Here is a 24019-nt window from a genome sequence, read left to right on the forward strand (position 1 = left end):
CCAGTCCAATCCGGCATCTGCCCTCCCTCAGGCTCTTGCTATGCAGTTACATCCTCTCGGGAGCGGCTACTCCTGTGGGAGTTGGAGGTGCCTCCACTGTCCAGCTGCATTCCTCCAGAGAAACAGGGCAGCCCCCTCTCCTTCCCCTTCCACATCCAACCTGCCTCCCCCTGCAGGGGGCTGGGGCTCCCTGCCTTCCCCCATAATTGGTGAATCTCTGAACCCCAGGTGGTGGAGGATCACACAGTTCTTAGCTGGGGGGATGCTGCAAGGCAGGTTGTGGGGTGGGCACAAGAGGGGAAAGCACAAGCGCCGCAGGCCTTATGAAGGAGGGGTTCTCCTCTAGTGCCAGGGGTCTGCCCTAAGGCTGGTTCCTGTGTGGGTCAGAGGCACAGGATTCTCACCTGCAAAGGGGGCCCATCTGGTCTTGCCCGAAACCTGTTGTCTTGTCTAGCACAAGGCAGTTATTGGCAGGAGTGGGAATTATGGGGGGAGGAGGGGTGGTCAAGGAATGAATGGGGTGTGGCTGCATCCATCGACTGGAATATGCTACCCCCACCCTAAATATTCACTGAGCCAACTGCACCCCCCCATACTCTGTATATAGGGATCTCTCCAGGATGGGTCCGCATGCCTGCTTATGGGTCTTGGCAGCAAGGACCCTGGCCCTATCCTGTCCCCAAACACTTCCCTTGCACTCAGGTGGGGGGGGGGTCTGTCCTTCCGGGTATTCTGTCCATTCATCCCTCCGCTATGCAGGTTGGGGGGGTCAGTCTGTCTGTCTGCCCCTTGCCCGCCCAATCTCTTCCCTCTGTGCTCAGACCCCTGGTAGCGCACCGCGTGCCTCTGTCTGTCTGTCCTTCTCCTCCACCCATCCCCCGCCTGCCTCTCTCCTTCCCACCCTCTTGCTTCTGTCTGTCTGTCTCTCCTCCCCCCCACCCGCCTCTGTCCTCCCCACCGCCCCCGCGCCTGTCTGTCGTCCCCCTCCCCCGCCTGTCCGTCAGTTCCCGCTCCTCCGTCCGCAGCAGCGCGGGCGGCGCTAGGACACCGCGGGGACGGGGAGGGGGGTCCTGTCAGCTGGGAGGGGAGGGAGCGGCCGGTGCGGAGGCTGGGGGGAAACGCGGGACGCCGGACCCGGAGGTAGGAGCCCCCCGCGCCCATCCCTGCCCCCGCCCCGCCCGCCCCACACGCTGCCCCATCCCCTGCGCTCCCCCCCGCTCGACACAGCGCCCCCTCCTCTTACCCCTACAGCTCCCCGCTCCCCCATCCCTGCACCCCCTCCTCTTACCCCCACCGCTCCCCATCCCAGCATCCCTGCACCCCCTCCTCTTACCCCCACCGCTCCCCATCCCAGTATTCCCCTCCTCTTACCCCTACAGCACCCCCTCCCCCATCCCTGCACCCCCTCCTCTTACCCCTACAGCTCCCCGCTCCCCCATCCCTGCACCCCCTCCTCTTACCCCCACTGCTCCCCATCCCAGCATCCCTGCACCCCCTCCTCTTACCCCCACAGCACCCCCTCCCCCATCCCTGCACCCCCTCCTCTTACCCCTACAGCTCCCCGCTCCCCCATCCCTGCACCCTCTCCTCTTACCCCCGCCGCTCCCCATCCCAGTATCCCCCTCCTCTTACCCCCACAGCATCCTCCTCCCCCATCCCTGCACCCCCTCCTCTTACCCCTACAGCTCCCCGCTCCCCCATCCCTGCACCCCCTCCTCTTACCCCCACTGCTCCCCATCCCAGCATCCCTGCACCCCCTCCTCTTACCCCCACAGCACCCCCTCCCCCATCCCTGCACCCCCTCCTCTTACCCCTACAGCTCCCCGCTCCCCCATCCCTGCACCCCCTCCTCTTACCCCCACCGCTCCCCATCCCAGCATCCCTGCACCCCCTCTTCTTACCCCCACCGCTCCCCATCCCAGTATCCCCCTCCTCTTACCCCCACAGCACCCCCCTCCCCCATCCCTGCACCCCCTCCTCTTACCCCTACAGCTCCCCGCTCCCCCATCCCTGCACCCCCTCCTCTTACCCCCACTGCTCCCCATCCCAGCATCCCTGCACCCCCTCCTCTTACCCCCACAGCACCCCCTCCCCCATCCCTGCACCCCCTCCTCTTACCCCTACAGCACCCCCTCCCCCATCCCTGCACCCCCTCTTCTTACCCCCACCGCTCCCCATCCCAGTATCCCCCTCCTCTTACCCCCACAGCATCCTCCTCCCCCATCCCTGCACCCCCTCCTCTTACCCCCACCGCTCCCCATCCCAGCATCCCTGCACCCCCTCTTCTTACCCCCACCGCTCCCCATCCCAGTATTCCCCTCCTCTTACCCCCACAGCACCCCCTCCCCCATCCCTGCACCCCCTCCTCTTACCCCTACAGCTCCCCGCTCCCCCATCCCTGCACCCCCTCCTCTTACCCCCACTGCTCCCCATCCCAGCATCCCTGCACCCCCCTCCTCTTACCCCCACAGCACCCCCTCCCCCATCCCTGCATCCCCTCCTCTTACCCCTACAGCTCCCCGCTCCCCCATCCCTGCACCCCCTCTTCTTACCCCCACCGCTCCCCATCCCAGTATTCCCCTCCTCTTACCCCCACAGCACCCCCTCCCCCATCCCTGCACCCCCTCCTCTTACCCCTACAGCTCCCCGCTCCCCCATCCCTGCACCCCCTCCTCTTACCCCCACCGCTCCCCATCCCAGTATTCCCCTCCTCTTACCCCCACAGCACCCCCTCCCCCATCCCTGCACCCCCTCCTCTTACCCCTACAGCTCCCCGCTCCCCCATCCCTGCACCCCCTCCTCTTACCCCCACTGCTCCCCATCCCAGCATCCCTGCACCCCCTCCTCTTACCCCCACAGCACCCCCTCCCCCATCCCTGCACCCCCTCCTCTTACCCCTACAGCTCCCCGCTCCCCCATCCCTGCACCCCCTCTTCTTACCCCCACCGCTCCCCATCCCAGTATCCCCCTCCTCTTACCCCCACAGCATCCTCCTCCCCCATCCCTGCACCCCCTCCTCTTACCCCCACCGCTCCCCATCCCAGCATCCCTGCACCCCCTCTTCTTACCCCCACCGCTCCCCATCCCAGTATTCCCCTCCTCTTACCCCCACAGCACCCCCTCCCCCATCCCTGCACCCCCTCCTCTTACCCTACAGCTCCCCGCTCCCCCATCCCTGCACCCCCTCCTCTTACCCCCACTGCTCCCCATCCCAGCATCCCTGCACCCCCTCCTCTTACCCCCACAGCACCCCCTCCCCCATCCCTGCACCCCCTCCTCTTACCCCTACAGCTCCCCGCTCCCCCATCCCTGCACCCCCTCTTCTTACCCCCACCGCTCCCCATCCCAGTATTCCCCTCCTCTTACCCCCACAGCACCCCCTCCCCCATCCCTGCACCCCCTCCTCTTACCCCTACAGCTCCCCGCTCCCCCATCCCTGCACCCCCTCCTCTTACCCCCACCGCTCCCCATCCCAGTATTCCCCTCCTCTTACCCCCACAGCACCCCCTCCCCCATCCCTGCACCCCCTCCTCTTACCCCCACCGCTCCCCATCCCAGCATCCCTGCACCCCCTCTTCTTACCCCCACCGCTCCCCATCCCAGTATTCCCCTCCTCTTACCCCCACAGCATCCCCTCCCCCATCCCTGCACCCCCTCCTCTTACCCCTACAGCTCCCCGCTCCCCCATCCCTGCACTCCCTCCTCTTACCCCCACTGCTCCCCATCCCAGCATCCCTGCACCCCCTCTTCTTACCCCCACAGCACCCCCTCCCCCATCCCTGCACCCCCTCCTCTTACCCCTACAGCTCCCCGCTCCCCCATCCCTGCACCCTCTCCTCTTACCCCCGCCGCTCCCCATCCCAGTATCCCCCTCCTCTTACCCCCACAGCATCCTCCTCCCCCATCCCTGCACCCCCTCTTCTTACCCCCACCGCTCCCCATCCCAGTATTCCCCTCCTCTTACCCCCACAGCACCCCCTCCCCCATCCCTGCACCCCCTCCTCTTACCCCTACAGCTCCCCGCTCCCCCATCCCTGCACCCCCTCCTCTTACCCCCACTGCTCCCCATCCCAGCATCCCTGCACCTCCTCCTCTTACCCCCACAGCACCCCCTCCCCCATCCCTGCACCCCCTCCTCTTACCCCTACAGCTCCCCGCTCCCCCATCCCTGCACCCCCTCCTCTTACCCCCACTGCTCCCCATCCCAGCATCCCTGCACCCCCTCCTCTTACCCCCACAGCACCCCCTCCCCCATCCCTGCACCCCCTCCTCTTACCCCTACAGCTCCCCGCTCCCCCATCCCTGCACCCCCTCTTCTTACCCCCACCGCTCCCCATCCCAGTATTCCCCTCCTCTTACCCCCACAGCACCCCCTCCCCCATCCCTGCACCCACTCCTCTTACCCCTACAGCTCCCCGCTCCCCCATCCCTGCACCCCCTCCTCTTACCCCCACCGCTCCCCATCCCAGTATTCCCCTCCTCTTACCCCCACAGCACCCCCTCCCCCATCCCTGCACCCCCTCCTCTTACCCCCACCGCTCCCCATCCCAGCATCCCTGCACCCCCTCTTCTTACCCCCACCGCTCCCCATCCCAGTATTCCCCTCCTCTTACCCCCACAGCATCCCCTCCCCCATCCCTGCACCCCCTCCTCTTACCCCTACAGCTCCCCGCTCCCCCATCCCTGCACTCCTTCCTCTTACCCCCACTGCTCCCCATCCCAGCATCCCTGCACCCCCTCCTCTTACCCCCACAGCACCCCCTCCCCCATCCCTGCACCCCCTCCTCTTACCCCTACAGCTCCCCGCTCCCCCATCCCTGCACCCTCTCCTCTTACCCCCGCCGCTCCCCATCCCAGTATTCCCCTCCTCTTACCCCCACAGCACCCCCTCCCCCATCCCTGCACCCCCTCCTCTTACCCCTACAGCTCCCCGCTCCCCCATCCCTGCACCCCCTCCTCTTACCCCCACTGCTCCCCATCCCAGCATCCCTGCACCCCCTCCTCTTACCCCCACAGCACCCCCTCCCCCATCCCTGCACCCCCTCCTCTTACCCCTACAGCTCCCCGCTCCCCCATCCTTGCACCCTCTCCTCTTACCCCCGCCGCTCCCCATCCCAGTATCCCCCTCCTCTTACCCCCACAGCATCCTCCTCCCCCATCCCTGCACCCCCTCCTCTTACCCCTACCGCTCCCCATCCCAGTATCCCTGTCCTCTTACCCCCACAGCACCCGCTTCCCCATCCCTGCACCCCCTCCTCTTACCCCTACAGCTCCCCGCTCCCCATCCCTGCACCCCCTCCTCTTACCCCCACTGCTCCCCATCCCAGCATCCCTGCACCCCCTCTTCTTACCCCCGCCGCTCCCCATCCCAGTATCCCCCTCCTCTTACCCCCACAGCATCCCTCTCCCCATCCCTGCACCCTCTCCTCTTACCCCCACCGCTCCCCATCCCAGCATCCCTGCACCCCCTCCTCTTACCCCCGCCGCTCCCCATCCCAGTATCCCTCTCCTCTTACCCCCACAGTATCCCCGCTCCCCCATCCCTGCACCCCCTCCTCTTATCCCCACCGCTCCCCATCCCAGCATCCCTGCACCCCCTCTTCTTACCCCCACCGCTCCCCATCCCAGTATCCCCATCCTCTTACCCCCACAGCACCCCCTCCCCCATCCCTACACCCCCTCCTCTTACCCCTACAGCTCCCCCCTCCCCCATCCCTGCACCCCCTCCTCTTACCCCCACCGCTCCCCATCCCAGCATCCCCCTTCTCTTACCCCCACAGCATCCCCCTCCCCCATCCCTGCACCCCCTCCTCTTACCTCCGCCGCTCCCCATCCCAGTATCCCCCTCCTCTTACCCCTACAGCTCCCCGCTCCCCCATCCCTGCACCCCCTCTTCTTACCCCCGCCGCTCCCCATCCCAGTATCCCCCTCCTCTTACCCCCACAGCATCCCCCTCCCCCATTCCTGCACCCCCTCCTCTTATCCCCACCGCTCCCCATCCCAGCATCCCCCTCCCCATCCCTGCACCCCTCCTCTTACCCCCACAGCTCCCCCTCCGCATCCCAGCATCCCCCTCCCCCCATCCCTGCACCCCCTCCTCTTACTCCCATGGCTCCCCATCCCTGCACCCCCTCCTCTTACCCCTACAGCTCCCCCTCCTCCATCCCAGTATCCCCCTCCTCTTACCCCGACAGCTCCCCGCTCCCCCATCTCTGCACCCCCTCCTCTTACCCCCACCGCTCCCCATCCCAGCATCCCTGCACCCCCTCCTCTTACCCCCACCGCTCCCCATCCCAGTATCCCCCTCCTCTTACCCCTACAGCTCCCCCTCCTCCATCCCAGTATCCCCCTCCTCTTACCCCTACAGCTCCCCGCTCCCCCATCCCTGCACCCCCTCCTCTTATCCCCACCGCTCCCCATCCCAGCATCCCTGCACCCCCTCTTCTTACCCCCGCCACTCCCCATCCCAGTATCCCCCTCCTCTTACCCCCACAGCATCCCCCTCCCCCATTCCTGCACCCCCTCCTCTTATCCCCACCGCTCCCCATCCCAGCATCCCCCTCCCCATCCCTGCACCCCTCCTCTTACCCCCACAGCTCCCCCTCCGCATCCCAGCATCCCCCTCCCCCCATCCCTGCACCCCCTCCTCTTACTCCCATGGCTCCCCATCCCAGCATCCCCCTCCTCTTACCCCCACAGCTCCCCGCTCCCCCATCCCTGCACCCCCTCCTCTTACCCCCCACAGCTCCCCGCTCCCCCATCCCTGCACCCCCTCCTCTTACCCCTACAGCTCCCCGCTCCCCCATCCCTGCACCCCATCCTCTTACCCCCACCGCTCCCCATCCCAGCATCCCCCTCCTCTTACCCCCACAGCTCCCCGCTCCCCCATCCCTGCACCCCCTCCTCTTACCCCCCACAGCTCCCCGCTCCCCCATCCCTGCACCCCCTCCTCTTACCCCTACAGCTCCCCGCTCCCCCATCCCTGCACCCCATCCTCTTACCCCCACCGCTCCCCATCCCAGCATCCCCCTCCTCTTACCCCCACAGCTCCCCGCTCCCCCCATCCCTGCACCCCCTCCTCTTACCCCCACAGCTCCCCCTCCCCCATCCCTGCACCCCCTCCTCTTACCCCCTACAGCTCCCCATCCCAGTATCTCCCTCCTCTTACCCCTACAGCTCCCCGCTCCCCCCATCCCTGCACCCCCTCCTCTTACCCCCACCGCTCCCCCCTCCCCGCCTATCCAAGCAGCCCCCCTCCTCTTACCCCCACAGCTCCCCGCTCCCCACCGCCCATCTCAGCACCCCCCATTCTCTTATCCCCACATAGCTCCCCCCTCCCTGCTCTCCCCCGCCCATCCCAGCCCTCCCCATCCTCTTATCCTCACACAACTCCTCGCTCTCCCGCACCCAACCCAGCGCTCCCCTGTCCTATTATCCCCACACAGCTCCCCCCTCCTCACTCCCCCTGCCCATCCCAGTGCCCCCCTTCTCTAATCCCCACACAGCTCCCCCCTCCCACTCGCCCATCCCAGCGCCCCCCATCCTCTTATCCCGACACAACTCCTCCCTCCCCCCCACCCATCCCAGCGCCCTCCATCCTCTTATCCCCACACAGCTCCCCCCTCCCACTCACCCATCCCAGCGCCCCCCATCCTCTTATCCCCACACAGCTCCTCCCTCCCCCCCACCCATCCCAGCGCCCTCCATCCTCTTATCCCCACACAGCTCCCCACTCTCCCCACCCATCCCAGCGCCCCCTCCTCTTATCCCCACACAGCTCCCCCTTCCCCCCGCCCATCCCAGCTCCCCCCTCCTCTTATCCCCACACAGCATCCCCCCCACCCATCCCAGCGCCCCCCCATCCTATTACCCCCACACAGCTCCCCACTCCCCCTGCCCATCCCAGAGCCCCCTCCTCTTATCCCCACACAGCTCTCCCCTCCCCCCGCCCATCCCAGCGTCCCCCATCCCCTTATCCCCACACAGCTCCCCTCTCCCCGCTCCCCTCCACCCATCCCAGCGCCCCCATCCCCTTATCCCCACCCCCCCACACAGTGCCCCTGCCCATCCCATCCAGTGCCCCTGCTCCAAACCCCACCCAGCGCCCTGGCCCATCCTAACCAGTGGCCCCACTCCTCACCCCCTCAGCACATCCTATCCATCCCCCTGAACCCCACCCCGTGCTCCCATTCCCCACCCCATCCTGCTCACCCCACACAGCACCCCTGCCCATCCCATGCATCCCTCTGCTCCCCCATCCCCCTCACCTCACACAGTGCCCTCCACCCATTCATCTCCCTAATCACACACAGCACCCCCAATCACCACTGCCATCCCCCTCACTTCATAAAGCGCTCTCACCCATCCCAGCTATCCCCTTGCACCCAGCGCCCATCATTTCCCCATCCCCCCATCCTACACAGCGCCCCCTGCCCATCCCATCCATCCCCCTCACCCCACATAGCATCCTCACCCATCCCATTCATCCCCCTACTCCCCCACCCATCCCCTTCCCAGCACCCTGCACCCCCTGCTCCCCCAGCCATCCATCTCTCCTGTAGCCCTACCCAATGCAGTGCCCCTCTCTGCAGCTGTCCTTCCCAGTGCCCCCCAGTGCACACACCCACCCTTAAAAGACACTAGGTTTCCACTTTGCAGGTGAAGGGCAGACCCCCAGTGTGTGGGGGATGTTGGTGCCTCTGGGTTGGGGGGATTTGCTCCCACAGGGGTAATGGAAGGATTTACGGGGGACGGCCACCCATTTATCCCGGGTTTGCTTTCACTGAGGAGAGAGTACCCAGCCGGGCATCATATGGGTCTATTTATAAAAGAATGGGATAACTAAAGGGCAGGAGTTGGGGAGAGCCATGGGGCAGGAGGGGCTGAGGGTGGGAGGGCTGGAGCTTGGAGGGTTGGAAGAGGGCAGAGGGGCTCATTTCTCATCTTTTAAAAACTCTTTTATTAATATTTTAAAATTTCCCTGACACCCATACAACATAACCCCCACCACAATGCCACTCCTTCCCCAGTGTCCATATAACACAACCCCCCAACACAATGCCACCCTATTCCACAATGCCAACACAACACCCCCCTAACACAACACCACCCCTAACCCAGCACCCACACAACACTGCCTCTCCCCCAATGCCCACACAATACAGCCCTTGATCCAACACTGCCCATGCCCCAATGCCCACACAACACAGCCCCCCAACTCCAACACAACACAGACCCTTTCCCCCTATGCCCACACAACACAACCCCCATCGCGACACAGCTCCCCTTCACCAAATGCCCACACAACTCCACCCCCCAAAACAATAACCCCCCTGCCCCAACGCAATGCAGCCCTCCTCTCCCCGCACAGCACCGACACAATACAACCCGTCTGGCACCATGCTCAGCACACACAGCACCCCATGCACAATCCACAACACAACCCCCTCACCCAGCACCCAGCCACAGCTGTTTGGGAACCACAAGCAATGGGCAATTCGACATTCTGAATTTTGTTTTTCTTTCCAAATCGGAACCAAAAAGCTGGAATTTTGGGCAAAACAAACGTCCTGAAACGGTGATTTAGGGCCTCAGCTCTGCTTGGATTTGATTAAAAAGTTACGCCATTTTGATTTTCTCAATTTGGTCCATTTCATTTTGACTTGTCCAGCGTACTGAAATAGTAAATCCAATACGTTCTAGAGGAGATGAGCTATTTATATATATAATAATAATATTGGAATTAAGATTGTAAGATAGTGTCTCCAGTATTGTATATCACCATGCATATATTACAATATTAAATATCTACATCTATTTTAATATGACAAATGTCCTAGCAGTGCTAATATTTTGATATTTATAGCTAGTAGATTTAGTATTTTCATAAGACATAAAAGTCCAAAGGAAATGAACCAAAACAATAAAAGTCAAAACCGGCCATTTTTCCTTCATTGAACCAGCGCAGTCAAAACCATTCGTTTTTTTCCCCATATAAAATTTTGTCGTAATTGGCAAGTTCCCGCAAAACATTTCACATTCAAAGAACGGCCGTTATCAGCGGAGAACTCCAGCCAAAAAATTCAAAGCACAACACATAACGCAGTACACACAACACAACCCCCTTACTCCGGGCCCAGCGTGACCCCATATGCATAACACAACTCCCACACTTGATGCTCGGTGAAATCTGATATACGCAATACAACACAACCACTTCACTGGATGCCTGGTGCAATCCGATACACACAACACAACACAGCACAACATAACCCCCTTACTTAGTGCCTAGCATAAGCCTATATACACAACACAGCACAACACAACCCCCTCACCCAGTGCCTCCTATGGCCTGATATACACACCACAGCCCCACTTGCACACTGCACAGTGGACATCTCCCACCACAGCACACCCACAAAATGCAACATAGCTCAGACCCGGCCCAGTGCCACCCCCTCCCAGCACATTTCCCATGCACCCCACTATCTCAACGCAACACCCTTGGCCCATGGCACAGTAAGACAACCCAACACCCCTACCGCTGCAACCCCCCCACCATCCCACCACTCCTGCATGGCCCACACTCACATAGCCCCCTCCAGCCTACTCTCTGTGGAGCAGAGGGCAGGCTAGATGGGCATTGGCAGAGTAGGGCAGGGCTGGGGATGGAATCCCTGGGGGATGGACTTTTAAACAGGGGGCCCCAGTGTCTCCCCCTGCCAATCCCAATTGCCCAGATCGAGGAGATGGGAGGGAGCTGATGGGATAATTATAGTGTGGAATATAATTAAGCAGGGAGGGGTGGGTCACAAGGGAGCTTATAAAAGAATGAAGGAAATAAACTTGTAATAGAGAAATGGGAACTGATGAGGGAGTATTAATGGAGGGGCAGGGCTCAATGCATTGTCATGGGGGGGCAGGTTGTTCTGAGTAACATCAGGCCAGCTTTGCAGAACCAGAGGTGGTTGAGGGGAAGGGAGGAAGCTGAAGGGGGGACACTACTACTGGGATTCACACTTCCGCGCCCACTCCCCACCCCCTCCGCACCAGGGATCCAGGCCCTGGGACACCTGTCCAGCTCTGATCCACCTGCCAACACCCCTCCCCCTTTGTTCTGAGTGACCGGCAAATCCCTCAGGGATGCTGGGGCTGTGAGTGGGGGAGAACTGGGGGGCGAGGGGGGAACAGTGGGGATTTTAGATGCAGTTGGAGACTCAATATCCTACTGTTACGCAAATCTGAATAGAAACACAGCCCCCTAGTTCTGCCAGTGACCCTCAGTCCTGACTCGCAACCCCCCGCCACCTGAGCCCTGGCCCCCTCCCTCCCCAGCTCTTCCGGTGCCCCTCAGTCTTCTGAACCACAGCTCCCCGCCATGCCAGTCTTGGCCCCCTCTACTCCCAGCTCTGCTGCTGCCCCTCAGTCTTCTGATCCACAGCTCCCCGTCATGTCAGCCCTGCCTCCCTCCACTGCCAGCTCTGCCAGTGCACCTCAGTCTGACCCACAGGCCCCTCGCGATCCTAGCCCTGCCCACCCCCCAGCCCCCAGCTCTGCCGGTGCCCCTCAATCCCAACCCACAACTCCTCGCCATGCCAGCTATAGCCCCTCCACTCCTAGCTCTGCCAGTGCCTCTCAGTCCTGATCTGCAGCCTACCCGCCATCCCAGCCCTGCCCCCCCTCCACCTCCAGCTCTGCCAGTGCCCTTCAGTGCACCCCAGGCAGAGCAGATAGACAAACATACCCAGGTGGTAGCCAGAGCATTAAGCTGATGCAATTGCTCAAAGGAGTAACTTGGTGGTGAATTTATAATCCAAATAATTAATTATAATAGGCAGGAGGTGTTTAGTGGTTAGAGCAGGAGGGCTGGGAGCCAGGACTCCTGGGTTCTATTCCAGCTCTGAGATGGGAGGGAAGAGGGGTCTAATGGGTTAGAGCACGAGCGCTGAGAGCCAGGACTCCTGGGTTCTATCCCAGCTCTGGGTTGGGCCTGAAGCGCAGTGGCGGGTGAGGGGAAGCTGTAGGGAAAGAAGGGAGACATGGGGCCTAGGCACTGATAAACTAGGCAGTGAAGAGAGGAGGGGAAAGGGGGGGCATATCTAAAGAGGCTTCATTGTCCTTGGGCCCAAAGCGGGTTGAATTCCACCCCCTCTAGCTGGAAGATGGGCCAGATGCCGGCTGCAGGGGGGAGTGAAGGCCTAGGAGGGGGGATGGTTGTGGTAGGCAGGGTTCCCCTGACACTGCAGCCACACTGGAGCCCCTCAGGCAGTGGAACCCTCTAGGCCGTGGATCTCGGGGTACTGGGGCAGGGGAGCACCCTGGTGAGTGCGCAGCGTCCCTCATACACGGGTTATCATTCTGTTAAATGGCTGCCAATGTCCCCCATTCCCCCCCCCCGCATGTCCCTGAAAGGCCCCTTTGAGGGCAGCAGCCTCGGGGTGACGCAGCCCAAATAGCATCCGCCCCCACTACCCTGTGGGGGCAGGGAATCAATTCATGGCCAGGCAAGGGCATCTGCTTGCCTAAGCTCACTTGGACCAGGGGAGGGCACCAGCTGCAGAGTCACTGGGGCAGCGTTGGGGGCTGACTCAGCACGTCCTGGTACCAGTAATAGGGATCCCCCAATATTCAGAGAGCTCTGCTGGTGCCCCTCAGTCCTGACCCACACCCCCTACTATTCCAGCACTGGGCTCCCTTTCCCCTCCCCCACTGTGCCGGTATTCCTGATCCACAGCCCCAGCCCCACCCCTTATCTCCCTGTGGGCATGAGGCACCGATTTGTGGTTTCCACTCTGAACTGGCAGGGGAAAGAGCCAAAGACCAGTTGGTTGGGTTCTGGGCCGGACTGTGTGAAGCAGGAAGCCCAGGGCTGGGCTGGGGGGCCCAGGGCTGGGCTAGCAGGGGTATGTGGGCTGGGAGTGAGGGGCACTGGCAGAGTTGTGGAGGAACCCAGAGCTGGGATAGCAGGGGGCTGTGGATCGGGATTGCGGGGCACTGGCAGAGTGGCGGGGGGGTGGCGTGGTTAGGCCTAGCTGCGTGGCCAGGAAGCTGCTCACCAGTTTGGGGGTGGGGAGTCTGCAGGTCACACTCAGGGCCTGGCTCTTTCCTGAGGATGTTGGGGGGGTGGGGGGGGTGGCTCAGGCTCCTGGTTGCGCCATCACTTCCTGCACAGCAGGAAGCGAGTCAGAGCGTCCGCGCCGCCCAGCGCGTCTGGACCCCGAATTACCAACCCCCCAGGTACTGAGCCCTTCGCCTGGCTTGGAGGGGGCTGGAGAATCATGAGGGGGGTACCAGGGGGCTGATGTGGGAAGCTCCCAGGCTGATGGGGGTGGAGGTTGTTGGGGAGTCCCTCACGCTGGAGCAATGAAGCCGGTCTGGGGGGCAGGTGAGGGGGGCCAGCTTAGGCTGACCGGGGATCTTGTGGTGGGCTGGGGCCCAGCCGGTGGGAAGAAACAGTCAACAGCAGCATGGCGGGAGGTGGGGGGTGGGTCTGCGTATCCAACCATCCCCCCTGGGGGAGGCCCAAGGAGGGGGTGTTTTCCCAGGGCAAAATAAGTGCGACAGGCACCTCAGGCAACAGGTCCCAGCAGAGCTCTGGCCGAGTCCCTGTGTCATGGCTGTGCGGCTGCGGCCATGAATCTGTCCCCCTCCCTGCCCCCATCTCCTCAGTCTAACCAGATGAATTTTGTGTTTCCTGCTTCCTGAGACCTGAAATCACACCCTGAAACTGAGCACCCTCAACCCCCTGCCTGAGCATGGGATCCCCTGCCCCCCATGTCCCTTCCCCCCACATCCAAAACAGAGGGGGGGGGTTATGGGAGCATCTTCCACCTGCACAGACACCCCAGCCCCAGGCCCACCACTGTCCCCAAGCCTCCCCATCCCCCCAGACAGAGGGAGTGAATGCTGTTGTCCAGGAAAGGGTCCCAGCAAGCTGAAGCTCCACACCTTCCTGATTCCCCCTCTGCTGATACAGTAGGATGCAGGATTCTCTTTCACTTCCTGTCCTAAATCCTTCGGAACTGTCAATGTGCAGCTGTTAAACAAGGCCCCATACGCAGCTGATTCTCATCACCCCGCAAGGGAGCTCTGTACAAAGAGCCCCTGTGCCCCACCCCAGAGGTGGCTGCATCTCAGCACTGGGCGAGGGATCCCCCTTCCCCTGAGGAAATACTGATTTCTTACTCTCTGTTTCTCCAGGTCCCTGTGACACCCGTGGGCTGAGACATCCGTTCCCTCATCCCCCGGTCCGGAGAGCTGGGTGAGTTGCTCTTTCCCATGTGTGGGGATGGGGGTCGAGACACATCACCCGTCTGTGTGTGGGGCGGAGGGTACTGTGCTATGGGGCGATATGGGAGCCCGAAGGGGGCTGGTTCAGCAACCAGGCATTGCTGTCACCAGCCCCACATTTGGTCCCCAATAGACACCAAGCAACCCCACCTCTCCCTCCCCCAGGCATTCAGCCCCCATTAACCCTTTCCCTGCCAAGCTTCCCCAATATAGACCCAGGAATTCCACCCCACTCTCTGGAAAAAAAAATTGGTTCGTCCCAAGTCTGACCTCCAAACTGGCGGGAAGGGTAAATGGTGTGTGTGTGTCCAGGGTGAGGTGGGGCTTGGTGGTTGCCCCAGCACAATGATGGGGCACGAAGGAGCTGCTGGGTGGGGGGAGGAGGGGCTGCGCCAGATGAGTCCTTTGTTAATGCTCCAGCAAGCAACTAGGTTAACAAGTATCAGAGGGGTAGCCATGTTAGTCTCTATCCACAAAAACAATGAGGAGTCTGGTGGCACCTTAAAAGACTAACAGGTTTATTTTTTACCCACGAAAGCTTATGCCTAAATAAACGTGTCAGTCTTTAAGGTGCTACCGGACTCCTTGTTTGTTTAGGTTAACAAGCTCATCTGCATCAGAGACTAGGAGATGGGGCCTTTCCCTCTGGGGGCGCTGGCTCTGATCCAGCCCCAGGGCAGGGGATGGGCCAGCTCAGGGGGCAGGGAATGGGGACATGAGGCCTTTCCCCTCTAGGGGACGCCAGCTCTGATCTAGCCCCAGGTTCATAGTGAACAGCATTCCTGTTTGTGAGATGAGGTTGCTGGGTCTTAGACCAGTCATCCCTAGTAGAATAGGACACCTCCCACACAGGGCCCGGCCCCTGGCTAGCAGAAAGGCCTCGGGAGTGGGGCTGAACAGGCCCTGGGGATCATGTTTTCCTCTCTGCCCCCATGACATGGGGACCATACATGGTAGGGGGCTGTGTGTTTGGAAGGGAGCCCTGGGGGGCAGGGGTGAAGAGGAAGAGAGTATTGGGGAATGGGGGATGGAGAGAAGGCTAGCTCAGTGGTTTGAGCATTGACCTGCTAAACCCAGGGTTGTGAGTTCAATCCTTGAGGGGGCCATTTATGGATCTGGGGCAAAAATTGAGAGTTGGTCCTGCTTTGAGCAGGGGGTTGAACTAGATGACCTCCTGAGGTCCCTTCCAATGCTGATATTCTATGATGGGGGGAGTGGGCTTCTCCCTGCTGTCTTCACTGATTTGGGGACCGCACAAGGGGTATATAGGAGCTGGGGCCTCTGAGCCAGCACCTCCCCCCACCATGAGCATCCCTTCAGACACCCACTTCCCCCATGCGTCCTCACTTCACAGATGTGGCTCTAGCGTATTGAGAGGGGGAGGGGGAGCTCAGTGGTTCATCTGACACTTATAAGGCCAACCACAAATGGGGAAGTCCGGGCCATTGACGCACGTTCCCTCCCCCCGTCCCCGAAGAATGTCTGGGCGCTTCAGTTTCAATATAGATCAGATCACCAGCAAAATGAGCTTGATGGGTCTTAACTTTGGCATTGTCTGGGCTGCAGGTTGGCAGTGAGGGGCACCAACAGAGCTTGGGAGGGGAGATACCAGCGCTCTGCGGGTCGCGAATGAGGGACACCAACAGAACCGTGGCAGAGGCTGATCTGCTGCCCCCCTTCTCAGTCTCTCTCTTATATTCTTGCCGCTCCCTGAACCTCTCCCCAGCCTGGTATGTCACTGGCGAAGCAGTCAGCTCCCCGCCCCCAGAGTCCTGGGGAACCCGGGATCAAGGAGGGACTGGGAATGGCGGAGCCAGGACATGGGCTGTTCTGCAGATGTTTGGAACCCCAGTAGTTGTGGGGAGTCAGTGTGGGAGGGACAGGTTTGGGGGAGTCAGTTCCAGGTTGGCAGGATCACAACTAGCTGGGGGGCAAGTTCAGTTCTGGGGTGCAGGGTGATTATTTGTCCTTTTGACCTTCCCCCTGCCCCCAGCTGGTCTCCTTCCCCTCCCTCCCCCACCCCACGGTCTGACCTCTCCCTGACAGATTCCACTCTGCAGGGCTCAGCAACTTCAGAGAAAGCAGAAATGTGACTGGGGGGGGCACTGGGTGGGTGCAGGGAGTTGGGGGTGGTGCAGGGGGCAGGTGTGTGTAGGGCTGTGTCACTTCAGCTGGGGTCAGGGCAGCAACTCTGTTTCTGCCCCTGGGAGGGCATTGCCTCCAGGCTGGGCACCTCAACCCTTTGTCCTCAGTGTCCCCCCACCCCCTGCAGGAGGAAGCTGCTACAAAAACAGGTACTTGTGCAAGTTCCTGTTTTTTGGCTCTTTCCGTTGGCAGCTCCATGTGAGGGCCCTGTTGGCCCTGTCTCTCTCCCAAACCAAGCTAGCCAAGCCCTAGTTCTGGGCCCAAATTGGGGCCAGTGCCCCCTGCTATCAGGCCAGTATCTGGGTGGTTTTGCCTCAGCCATCATGTGTCACAGAGTGTACCTGTGTCAGGCAGCTGCTTGTCCCTGATCCCCCCAGTCAGCGCCGAGACGTTCTCACACACACACACAGCCACCCCATCTGAGCGAGGGCAGGAAGCTGCAGCTAGAGGGGAGCGTACAGGGAGATTTCCTGCAGCCCTGACCACAGAGCCCTGTCCTGTCTGCAGCGGTTGCTAATGCAGTATGCCCCCACCCACCAGTCACATCAGCATCCCAGAATGCACCTGCCTCCCCATCGTTCACTTTCATAATGCACCTTTCCACCCATAATGGTCACATCAACCTCCTAGAATGCACGTGCCTCCCCCAGTCACATCAACCTCCCAGAATGCACCTCCCCACCACAGTGGTCAAGTCAATGTCCCAGAATGCACCTGCCCACTCAACAGTCACATCAGCATCCCAGAATGCACCTGCCTCCCCATCGTTCACTTTCATAATGCACCTTTCCACCCATAATGGTCACATCAACCTCCTAGAATGCACGTGCCTCCCCCAGTCACATCAACCTCCCAGAATGCACCTCCCCACCACAGTGGTCAAGTCAATGTCCCAGAATGCACCTGCCCACTCAACAGTCACATCAGCCTCCCAGAATGCACCTGCCCTCTCTTCCCCAGACCACCTTGGGTATGCAGCAATAGCCCTGTGTCCCCTGTGATAGGGCAAAGCTGCCTGACATCAGTGCTCCATTGGGCCCAGTCTGCTCTCGGGGGCATCCCCAGGGGTCAGAGGGGAGAGGGCACAGAAGGGATTCCCACTGAGTGAGGATGACAGATCAGTGTCCCAGAACAGGACCCAGGTAGTAGAGAGAAAATGTGACCTAGACATTATTGAACCTGCTCAGGAAAGTGCCTACATGTTAGAGAGGGAAGCACAGGGGTTTCAGAGTGGAAATGTACTCTGGGTACTAGGTAGATAAACGGCCCAGAAAAGTACCCCAGTATTAGAAGGAAAGTATCCTGATATCAGAGGGGGAATGGCTCAGTACTTGACAGAGAAATTTGCTGTAGAAATACCCTCTCCTCAAGCCCCTGCCCCCATCATCTCCATGGCAAGCAGCCCAAGTTGGCCCCTGGTGTGTTTCAGTGCTGCCCCCATCACATCAGGGGAACGGTGTCCAACCAGTTGCCAGAAATGCTCCTGGTGTTTTCGGGCAGCTGGGGAGATGGGACCCAGCATAAGCTGCCTCAGTGCTGGGGGGACAGAGTCCAGCATTGCAACCTGGGCCTCTCCTCATCTCCCCCATCTCAGACCTCCCCTCAACTCCTTTCGCAGGAAGGTGGCTCCCCACCCCATACCAGGATCTGGGATTGAGCAGGCTGCTTCACCAACAGCTGAGAGCAGAGCGCTCTGCTCAGAACCCGGGCTGCACCAGGACCAGCCCTTAACCCCCAGCATGGCACGCTGGCCGGCCACACCCCATGGCTGGATTTGACGCCTTCCAGCACAGCAGCGCCTCCACAGCGGCTCCCCATGACGCTTTTATCCAATGGGATGGCGGGCCACGCCCACTGATGGCCAGTGGCCATAAAGGAAAAAGCTGACTGGCAAAGGGTAGAGCACGTAGTTGTCCTTCCCAGCCAAGTGGATTGCTTCCTTGACTCTCGCTCCCCCAAGCTTGTGTGCATGTGATCAGCAGCCACACCTCTCCGTCCGCCAGGCCGTCTGATTCCTATTTTCTGGGGGGGGGCATGTTGGTGAGGGGGAGGGCCATGCAGTCAGATGACCTCTTCATCCGCAAGATCCGGCGCCACTCCACCCGGTCCCCTCTGGCCTCCATCTTCTTTGATGCCAAGGGGCTCCCGGCCCCCCTCCTGCGACCCCCCTGGAGTGAGGTGACCCAGGGGCTCCCCAGGGGACATGGCAACCCCCCTGGCCTGACCTTAAGGCCTGCCAGCCACATCATGCACCGCAGCAACAGTGACGTGATTCTTGGGGAGGGGGTGCCTGGGGATGGGGCACCTGCCTCCTCGTCACTGGTGGGGGGTGGGGATTGTGGGCTGCACCGGGACTATGGCAGCCTGAGCTCCATCGAGAAAGGCTCAGGCCCCCCCCGCACCCGCGCCCACAGCCATGAGGAGCCACGGGCGGGCAGCCCAGCCGCTCGGCGCTTCTGCGACCCCCTGTTGCTGTTGGGGCTTCCCGGAAATGAGATGTGCGACGGGGACGGCCAGGGGGCTGGGGCTGCCGTGTCAGAGCAGGACAGGGGGGAAGAGCCCCCCAAGTTCCCCCAACAGGTCTGGGTGCGCCAGCTGGCCCACTATGACGTGCAAAGCATCCTCTTTGATCCAGGTGAGGCAGCCTGGTGCCAGGGCAGTGCCGGGCGCCGGGTGCGTAACATCACCACAGGGGCCTCAGCCGCCTCAACAGGGCCTGCCCCCACCCCTGTCCCTGAGGAGCCTGACCCAGGTGACGGCAAGGATGGTCCTCTGGTGCTCAGTTGCCCCCACTTCCGCAATGAGATTGGGGGCGAGGAGGAGAGGGGGCTGGGCCGGCGCCAGGAAACAGGAGAGGGCGCCGGGCAGCTGCCCAATGCGGCCGTGTCTGTGCTGGAGGAGCCACGGGAGAGTTACCCCACCAGAGGCAGCCGGGCCACCCACTGCATTGAGTACGCCGACCTGGGCGCCAGCTACTACCGCAAATACTTCTATGGCAAGGGTGAGCCAGGGCAGGGAAGTAGGACACAGTGGGCAGAGTGCATGGGGGTACAGGGCATGGAGAAGAAGGAGCAAGGGGCACAGGACATAGGGAGCATGGAGGTGGGGACAAGGGGCCAGCTGCTATGAGTGCTGCTATGCAAGGGTGAGCTGGCAGCAGGAGAATGGCCCTGGGGGGGCAAAAGCTGGGGGGGCAGGAGGCTGGCACTCAGGAAGAGGGAGGTGAAAGTGAGGGTCCATGGGACTGGCATTCGGGGGGGTCAGAAAATGTGTGAGAGGTTTGGGGGCAGTCCTGGCGATGCCCATCTCTAACAAACACCCATCCCCTGGCACAGAACACCAGAACTTCTTTGGGGTGGATGAGCGCCTGGGAGCGGTGGCCGTGTCGCTGCGGCGCGAAGAGAAGGAGAAGGAGGGTGCCAGCCTGCAGTACAGCTACCGCCTCATCCTGCGCACCAGCGAGGTGGGCACTACCAGGGAGCCTGGGGAGAGCTTGCAGCACAGCGGCACTCCCAGGGGGAGCAGGACACTGTGGGTAGGGCACTGCCCTGGAGAGAGGGTGCTGTGGGGGGAGTCCTAGTCAGGAGGCGATGCGGGGTACAAAAATTCCCTGACCTTCTCCCCACCCCCCACGGCTTCTCCTCCCCACAGCTGCGGACCCTGCGTGGCTCAGTGCTGGAGGAGGCACTGCCCCCCACCGCCCGTCCCCCCACTGCCCGCGGGCTGTCCCCCAAGAAGCTGCTGGAGCATGTGTTGCCTGATCTGAACCTGCAGAGGCTGCGCCTGGCATCCAACTCACCCAAGGTGCCCGAGATACTGCTCAAGCTGGACGAGCAGGGGGTGAGTATGTGAGTGACGGAGTGCCACAGGGATTCTGCCATGGGCCTGCCCACTATGGGGGGGTACCATGGTAGGGGTGGTGAGGGAGCCAGGGGCAAGAAGGGAAGCCAGGCTCTGTGGGAGTGGAAGTTCAGGAAGAGTATGATCAGGGTGGTTTAGGAATGGGGGGTCCTGAAGGGTTGTTTTGGGGGAGTTGGATCAAGGTCTTCTGTCAGGGGCTTGGGTCGGGGGGCTTGAGCACTTTGAGTGGGTCAGCTCAGGGGAGCCCATCAGGAGTCACTGTGTTGAGAGGTCTGGGCAGTTTGTGGGGTTGGATCAATGATCCTATCAGGGATGCTACATTGGTGGTGAGATTGGGGCATTTTGAAGAGTTGAGATAGGGGTCCCGTCAGGGGTTGCTGTGTTGGGGAGGTTGGGGTATTTTGGGGAGTTGAGTTAGGGGTCCCATTGGGGGTTGCTGTGTTGGGAGGTTGGGGCAGTTTGAGGGGTTGAGATAGGGGTCCCATCAGGGGTTGCTGTGGTGGGGGGTTGGGGTATTTTGGGGGATTGAGTTATGGATCCAATAAGGAGTTGCTGCGTTGTGAGGTTGGGGTATTTTGGGGGGTTGAGTCAGGGGTCCCATTGGGGGTTGCTGTGTTGGGTGGTTGAACTGGGGCAGTTTGAGTGTGTGACCAGTTTGGTCCCATGTTCCCCTCCCCATGGCCCTCCCCAGGTGAGTTTCCAGCGCAAGGTGGGAGTTCTGTACTGCCGGGCAGGGCAGGGCTCTGAGGAGGAGATGTACAACAACGAGGGGGCTGGCCCCCACTTCCAGGAGTTCCTGGAGCTGCTGGGCCAGCACGTCCAGCTGCGTGGCTTCACCAAGTACCGTGCCCAGCTTGACACCAAGAGTGAGTGTGGGGAGAGGGCACCGGGGGTAGTAACTGTAAACAGATACATGTAGGGCCCCAAAGAAGGCTGGCCATGCTCGCAGCATTGGGAACTCTCCCAGGAAGCAACGACTCTGAAAAGGACTGGGGCGGGGAGTTGGGGGGATAACCTGCTGAACAGGAGCTCCCAGTGCCACACTGCAGCCAAAGGGCTAACATGATCCTTGGACGGATAAACAGGGGAATCTCTCGAAGTGGGGAGGTTCTGTTATTCCTATATCTGGCAGCGCTGCGCCCACAGCTGGAGAACTATGTTCAGTGTGGGAGCCTGCTCATCAGCATCACAAAGAATGTGGATAAATTGGAGAGGGGTCAGAGAAGAGCCCCACGAATGTTTGAGGGGTTGGAAAACCTCCTTACAGTGAGAGACTCCAGGACCTCAATCTCCTCAATCTCAGTTTATCAAAGAGAACTTGGTCACCGTCCCTAAACACCTACACAGGGAACAGAGCTGGGGTAAGGGAGGCTCTTCAGTCCAGCTGAGAAAGGTCGAACACAACCCTGTGGCTGGAAGTTGAAGCTAGACCCATTCGGACTGGAACTAAGGCATAATCTGTTAACAGTGGGAGTCAGTAACTGCTGTTACAGCTTCCCCAGGGCTGTGGTGGATTCTCCACCCTTGGACATTTTCCAGTCTCCACAGCTGTTATTCTAACCAATCCACTCTAGTTCAACCAGGAATTGTTTGGGGGTGGTCCAGTGGCCAGAAATCAGATTAGGAGAGCACAATTGTCCCCTCAAGCTTTAAACTCTGTGGAAGGGAGGGTAAACCCAGGAAAGAGGGCAATCTAGGGGGAGGAGCAAGGAAATACTGGGTGGGCACTATGCAAGGCCAAACTTTGGGGGAGGGGAACCGGGGTGGGGTTGGGCTACTGGGAAAGGGGCCAAGAGGGCTGAGGGCTGCAAGGGGGCTGGACTGCATTGGCAGCTGCCCCCTGCCATTTGGTACCAGTAGATACATTGGGGAGCTGTCATAGCAGTCTGCCTTCTGCCAGCCCCCAGCCCACCCCATGAGGTGGGGAGCCTGGTCTTAAAAAGTCCCACCCTCACCCCAGGGCAGGGGGACACATTGGCAGCAGGGGGTGGGGAGGCTCTGAAGGAGGGGACTGCATTCTCCAGTGGACCCAGTCAAGGGCTTTCCCAGCTACCCCCTGCTGAGCCCCTGTTTTTCACTGCCCCAATAACACCCCCACTTCCCCATCCCACTGACATCTCCCATCCTGTGTCTCCCCCAGCTGACTCCACGGGCACCCACTCGCTGTACACCATGTACCAGGACTATGAGATCATGTTCCACGTCTCCACCATGCTTCCCTACACGCCCAACAACCGCCAGCAGGTGACGGGGGGCAGGGCACTGGGATGGGGCTAGCACAGAGGATGGGATGCTGGGGTTCACCAGGGGTCCAGAGGGAAGGATTTCTGGGAAGGAGGAATCCAGAGGGTGCAGGAAGAGAATCTGGGGGGCACCAGAGCATGGTGGAGAGTCCAGGCAGCTCAGGAAAGGGGGGCAGGGGTGGCTGACCTGGAAACGGGGGGGTTCCCATCCTGCTTTCCATCCCCATCCCATGCCTAGCTCAGATCCTGACCTTCCCCATCGCTGCATTAACACCATCTCTCTGGTTGTAGTTGCTACGGAAGCGTCACATTGGCAACGACATTGTCACAATCATCTTCCAGGAGCCAGGTGCACAGCCCTTCACGCCCCGCACCATCCGCTCACACTTCCAGCACGTCTTCATCATAGTGCGCGCGCATGAACCCTGCACCGAGCGCACCACCTACAGGTGAGGGATGAGCACTCTGCCAACAGGGAAGAGCAGACCGTGCACTGAGTGTGTCACCTGCAGGGGAGGAGTGGAGCATGCGCCAAGCACACCACCTACAGGAGATGGGGGAGTGTGTGCCGGGAGTGTGCGCTGAGTGTGCCATCAGGGAAGGGAGAAGCGTGTGCTGAGCATGCCACCTACAGGAGATGTGGGGAGCAAGTGCTGAGTGTGTTGCCTACAGGGAAAGGGGGTAGTGTGCTCTGAATGTGCCACCTACAGTGGAGAGGGGAAGCGTGTGCGGAGTGTGCCAACTACAGGGTGGTGCATATGCCAAGGTCTTTCCCTCCGTGCCTTCCTCCTTGCCATGCCATCATCCCTGTCGCTGGCTGAGCCCATGGCTGCCCCCAGCTGCCCCATGCCCTGACTCCCATCTCTCCCCTCAGTGTGGCAGTGAGCCGCACCAAAGACATCCCACTCTTTGGACCGCCCATCCCAGCTGGACACCACTTCCCCCGGACACCCGCCTTCCGGGACTTCTTGCTGGCCAAGGCCATCAATGCAGAGAATGCAGCTGAGCGGTCAGGCAAATTCCATGCCATGGCTACCCGCACGCGCCAGGAGTACCTGCAGGACCTAGCGTGCAGCCATACTACCACCACCAGCCTGGAGGCCTCCTCCTCCCGCCTGCCCCTGCTCTCCCTGGGCGCCAAGAGGAAGGAGCGGGCCAAGGGCGCCAAGGCCTGCGAGCTGCAGAGTGCAGGGGCCCTGGTGTGGAGTGTGCGGGCAAAGGACGGAGACCGGGCTGCCCTCGAGCTGCCCTCCCTGCTCGGCATCTCTGCTGAGTTCCTGGTGCTCATTGAGGCAAAGGGCAAGCGAGTCATCTTCAACTGCTCCTGCCGTGATGTGCTGGCCTGGACCTACTCGGACTGCGGCCTGGACCTCTACTACGGCTCCGGGGACTACATCTCTGTGCGGCTCCCTGACGGCCAAGGGGACGAGGTCAAGGACATTGTGCACCGGCTGCAGGTAGGGCCTGGGCCACTGGCAGGT

General features: G+C 61.1%; 1 protein-coding gene across 9 annotated transcripts in view; it reads left to right on the forward strand.

Annotated features, from left to right (window-relative positions):
* The first annotated feature begins 1077 nt into the window (after window positions 1–1077).
* The window catches only part of SIPA1 (signal-induced proliferation-associated 1), a 30658-nt gene continuing 7716 nt past the window's right edge, over window positions 1078–24019 (forward strand). For 4 of the 9 annotated variants that reach the window (XR_006282741.1, XR_006282742.1, XM_038411074.2 and 1 more), the window contains exons 1-9: window positions 13136–13236; window positions 14200–14260; window positions 18053–19435; window positions 19770–19897; window positions 20086–20274; window positions 20987–21161; window positions 22436–22539; window positions 22830–22987; window positions 23413–23995. Coding sequence is in view for 7 of the 9 variants with exons in the window: in XM_038411074.2 (XP_038267002.1) it covers window positions 18469–19435; window positions 19770–19897; window positions 20086–20274; window positions 20987–21161; window positions 22436–22539; window positions 22830–22987; window positions 23413–23995 (2304 nt within the window). In the remaining 2 variants the exon portion in view is untranslated. Of the gene's footprint in view, window positions 1141–13135; window positions 13237–13322; window positions 13385–14199; window positions 14261–15855; window positions 16020–18052; window positions 19436–19769; window positions 19898–20085; window positions 20275–20986; window positions 21162–22435; window positions 22540–22829; window positions 22988–23412; window positions 23996–24019 lie in introns of those variants that run through there. The other 5 variants (XM_038411075.2, XM_043518882.1, XM_043518883.1 and 2 more) reach the window with 5 other exon arrangements.

Source organism: Dermochelys coriacea, chromosome 7, assembly GCF_009764565.3.
Source record: "Dermochelys coriacea isolate rDerCor1 chromosome 7, rDerCor1.pri.v4, whole genome shotgun sequence".
NCBI lineage: Eukaryota > Metazoa > Chordata > Testudines > Dermochelyidae > Dermochelys > Dermochelys coriacea.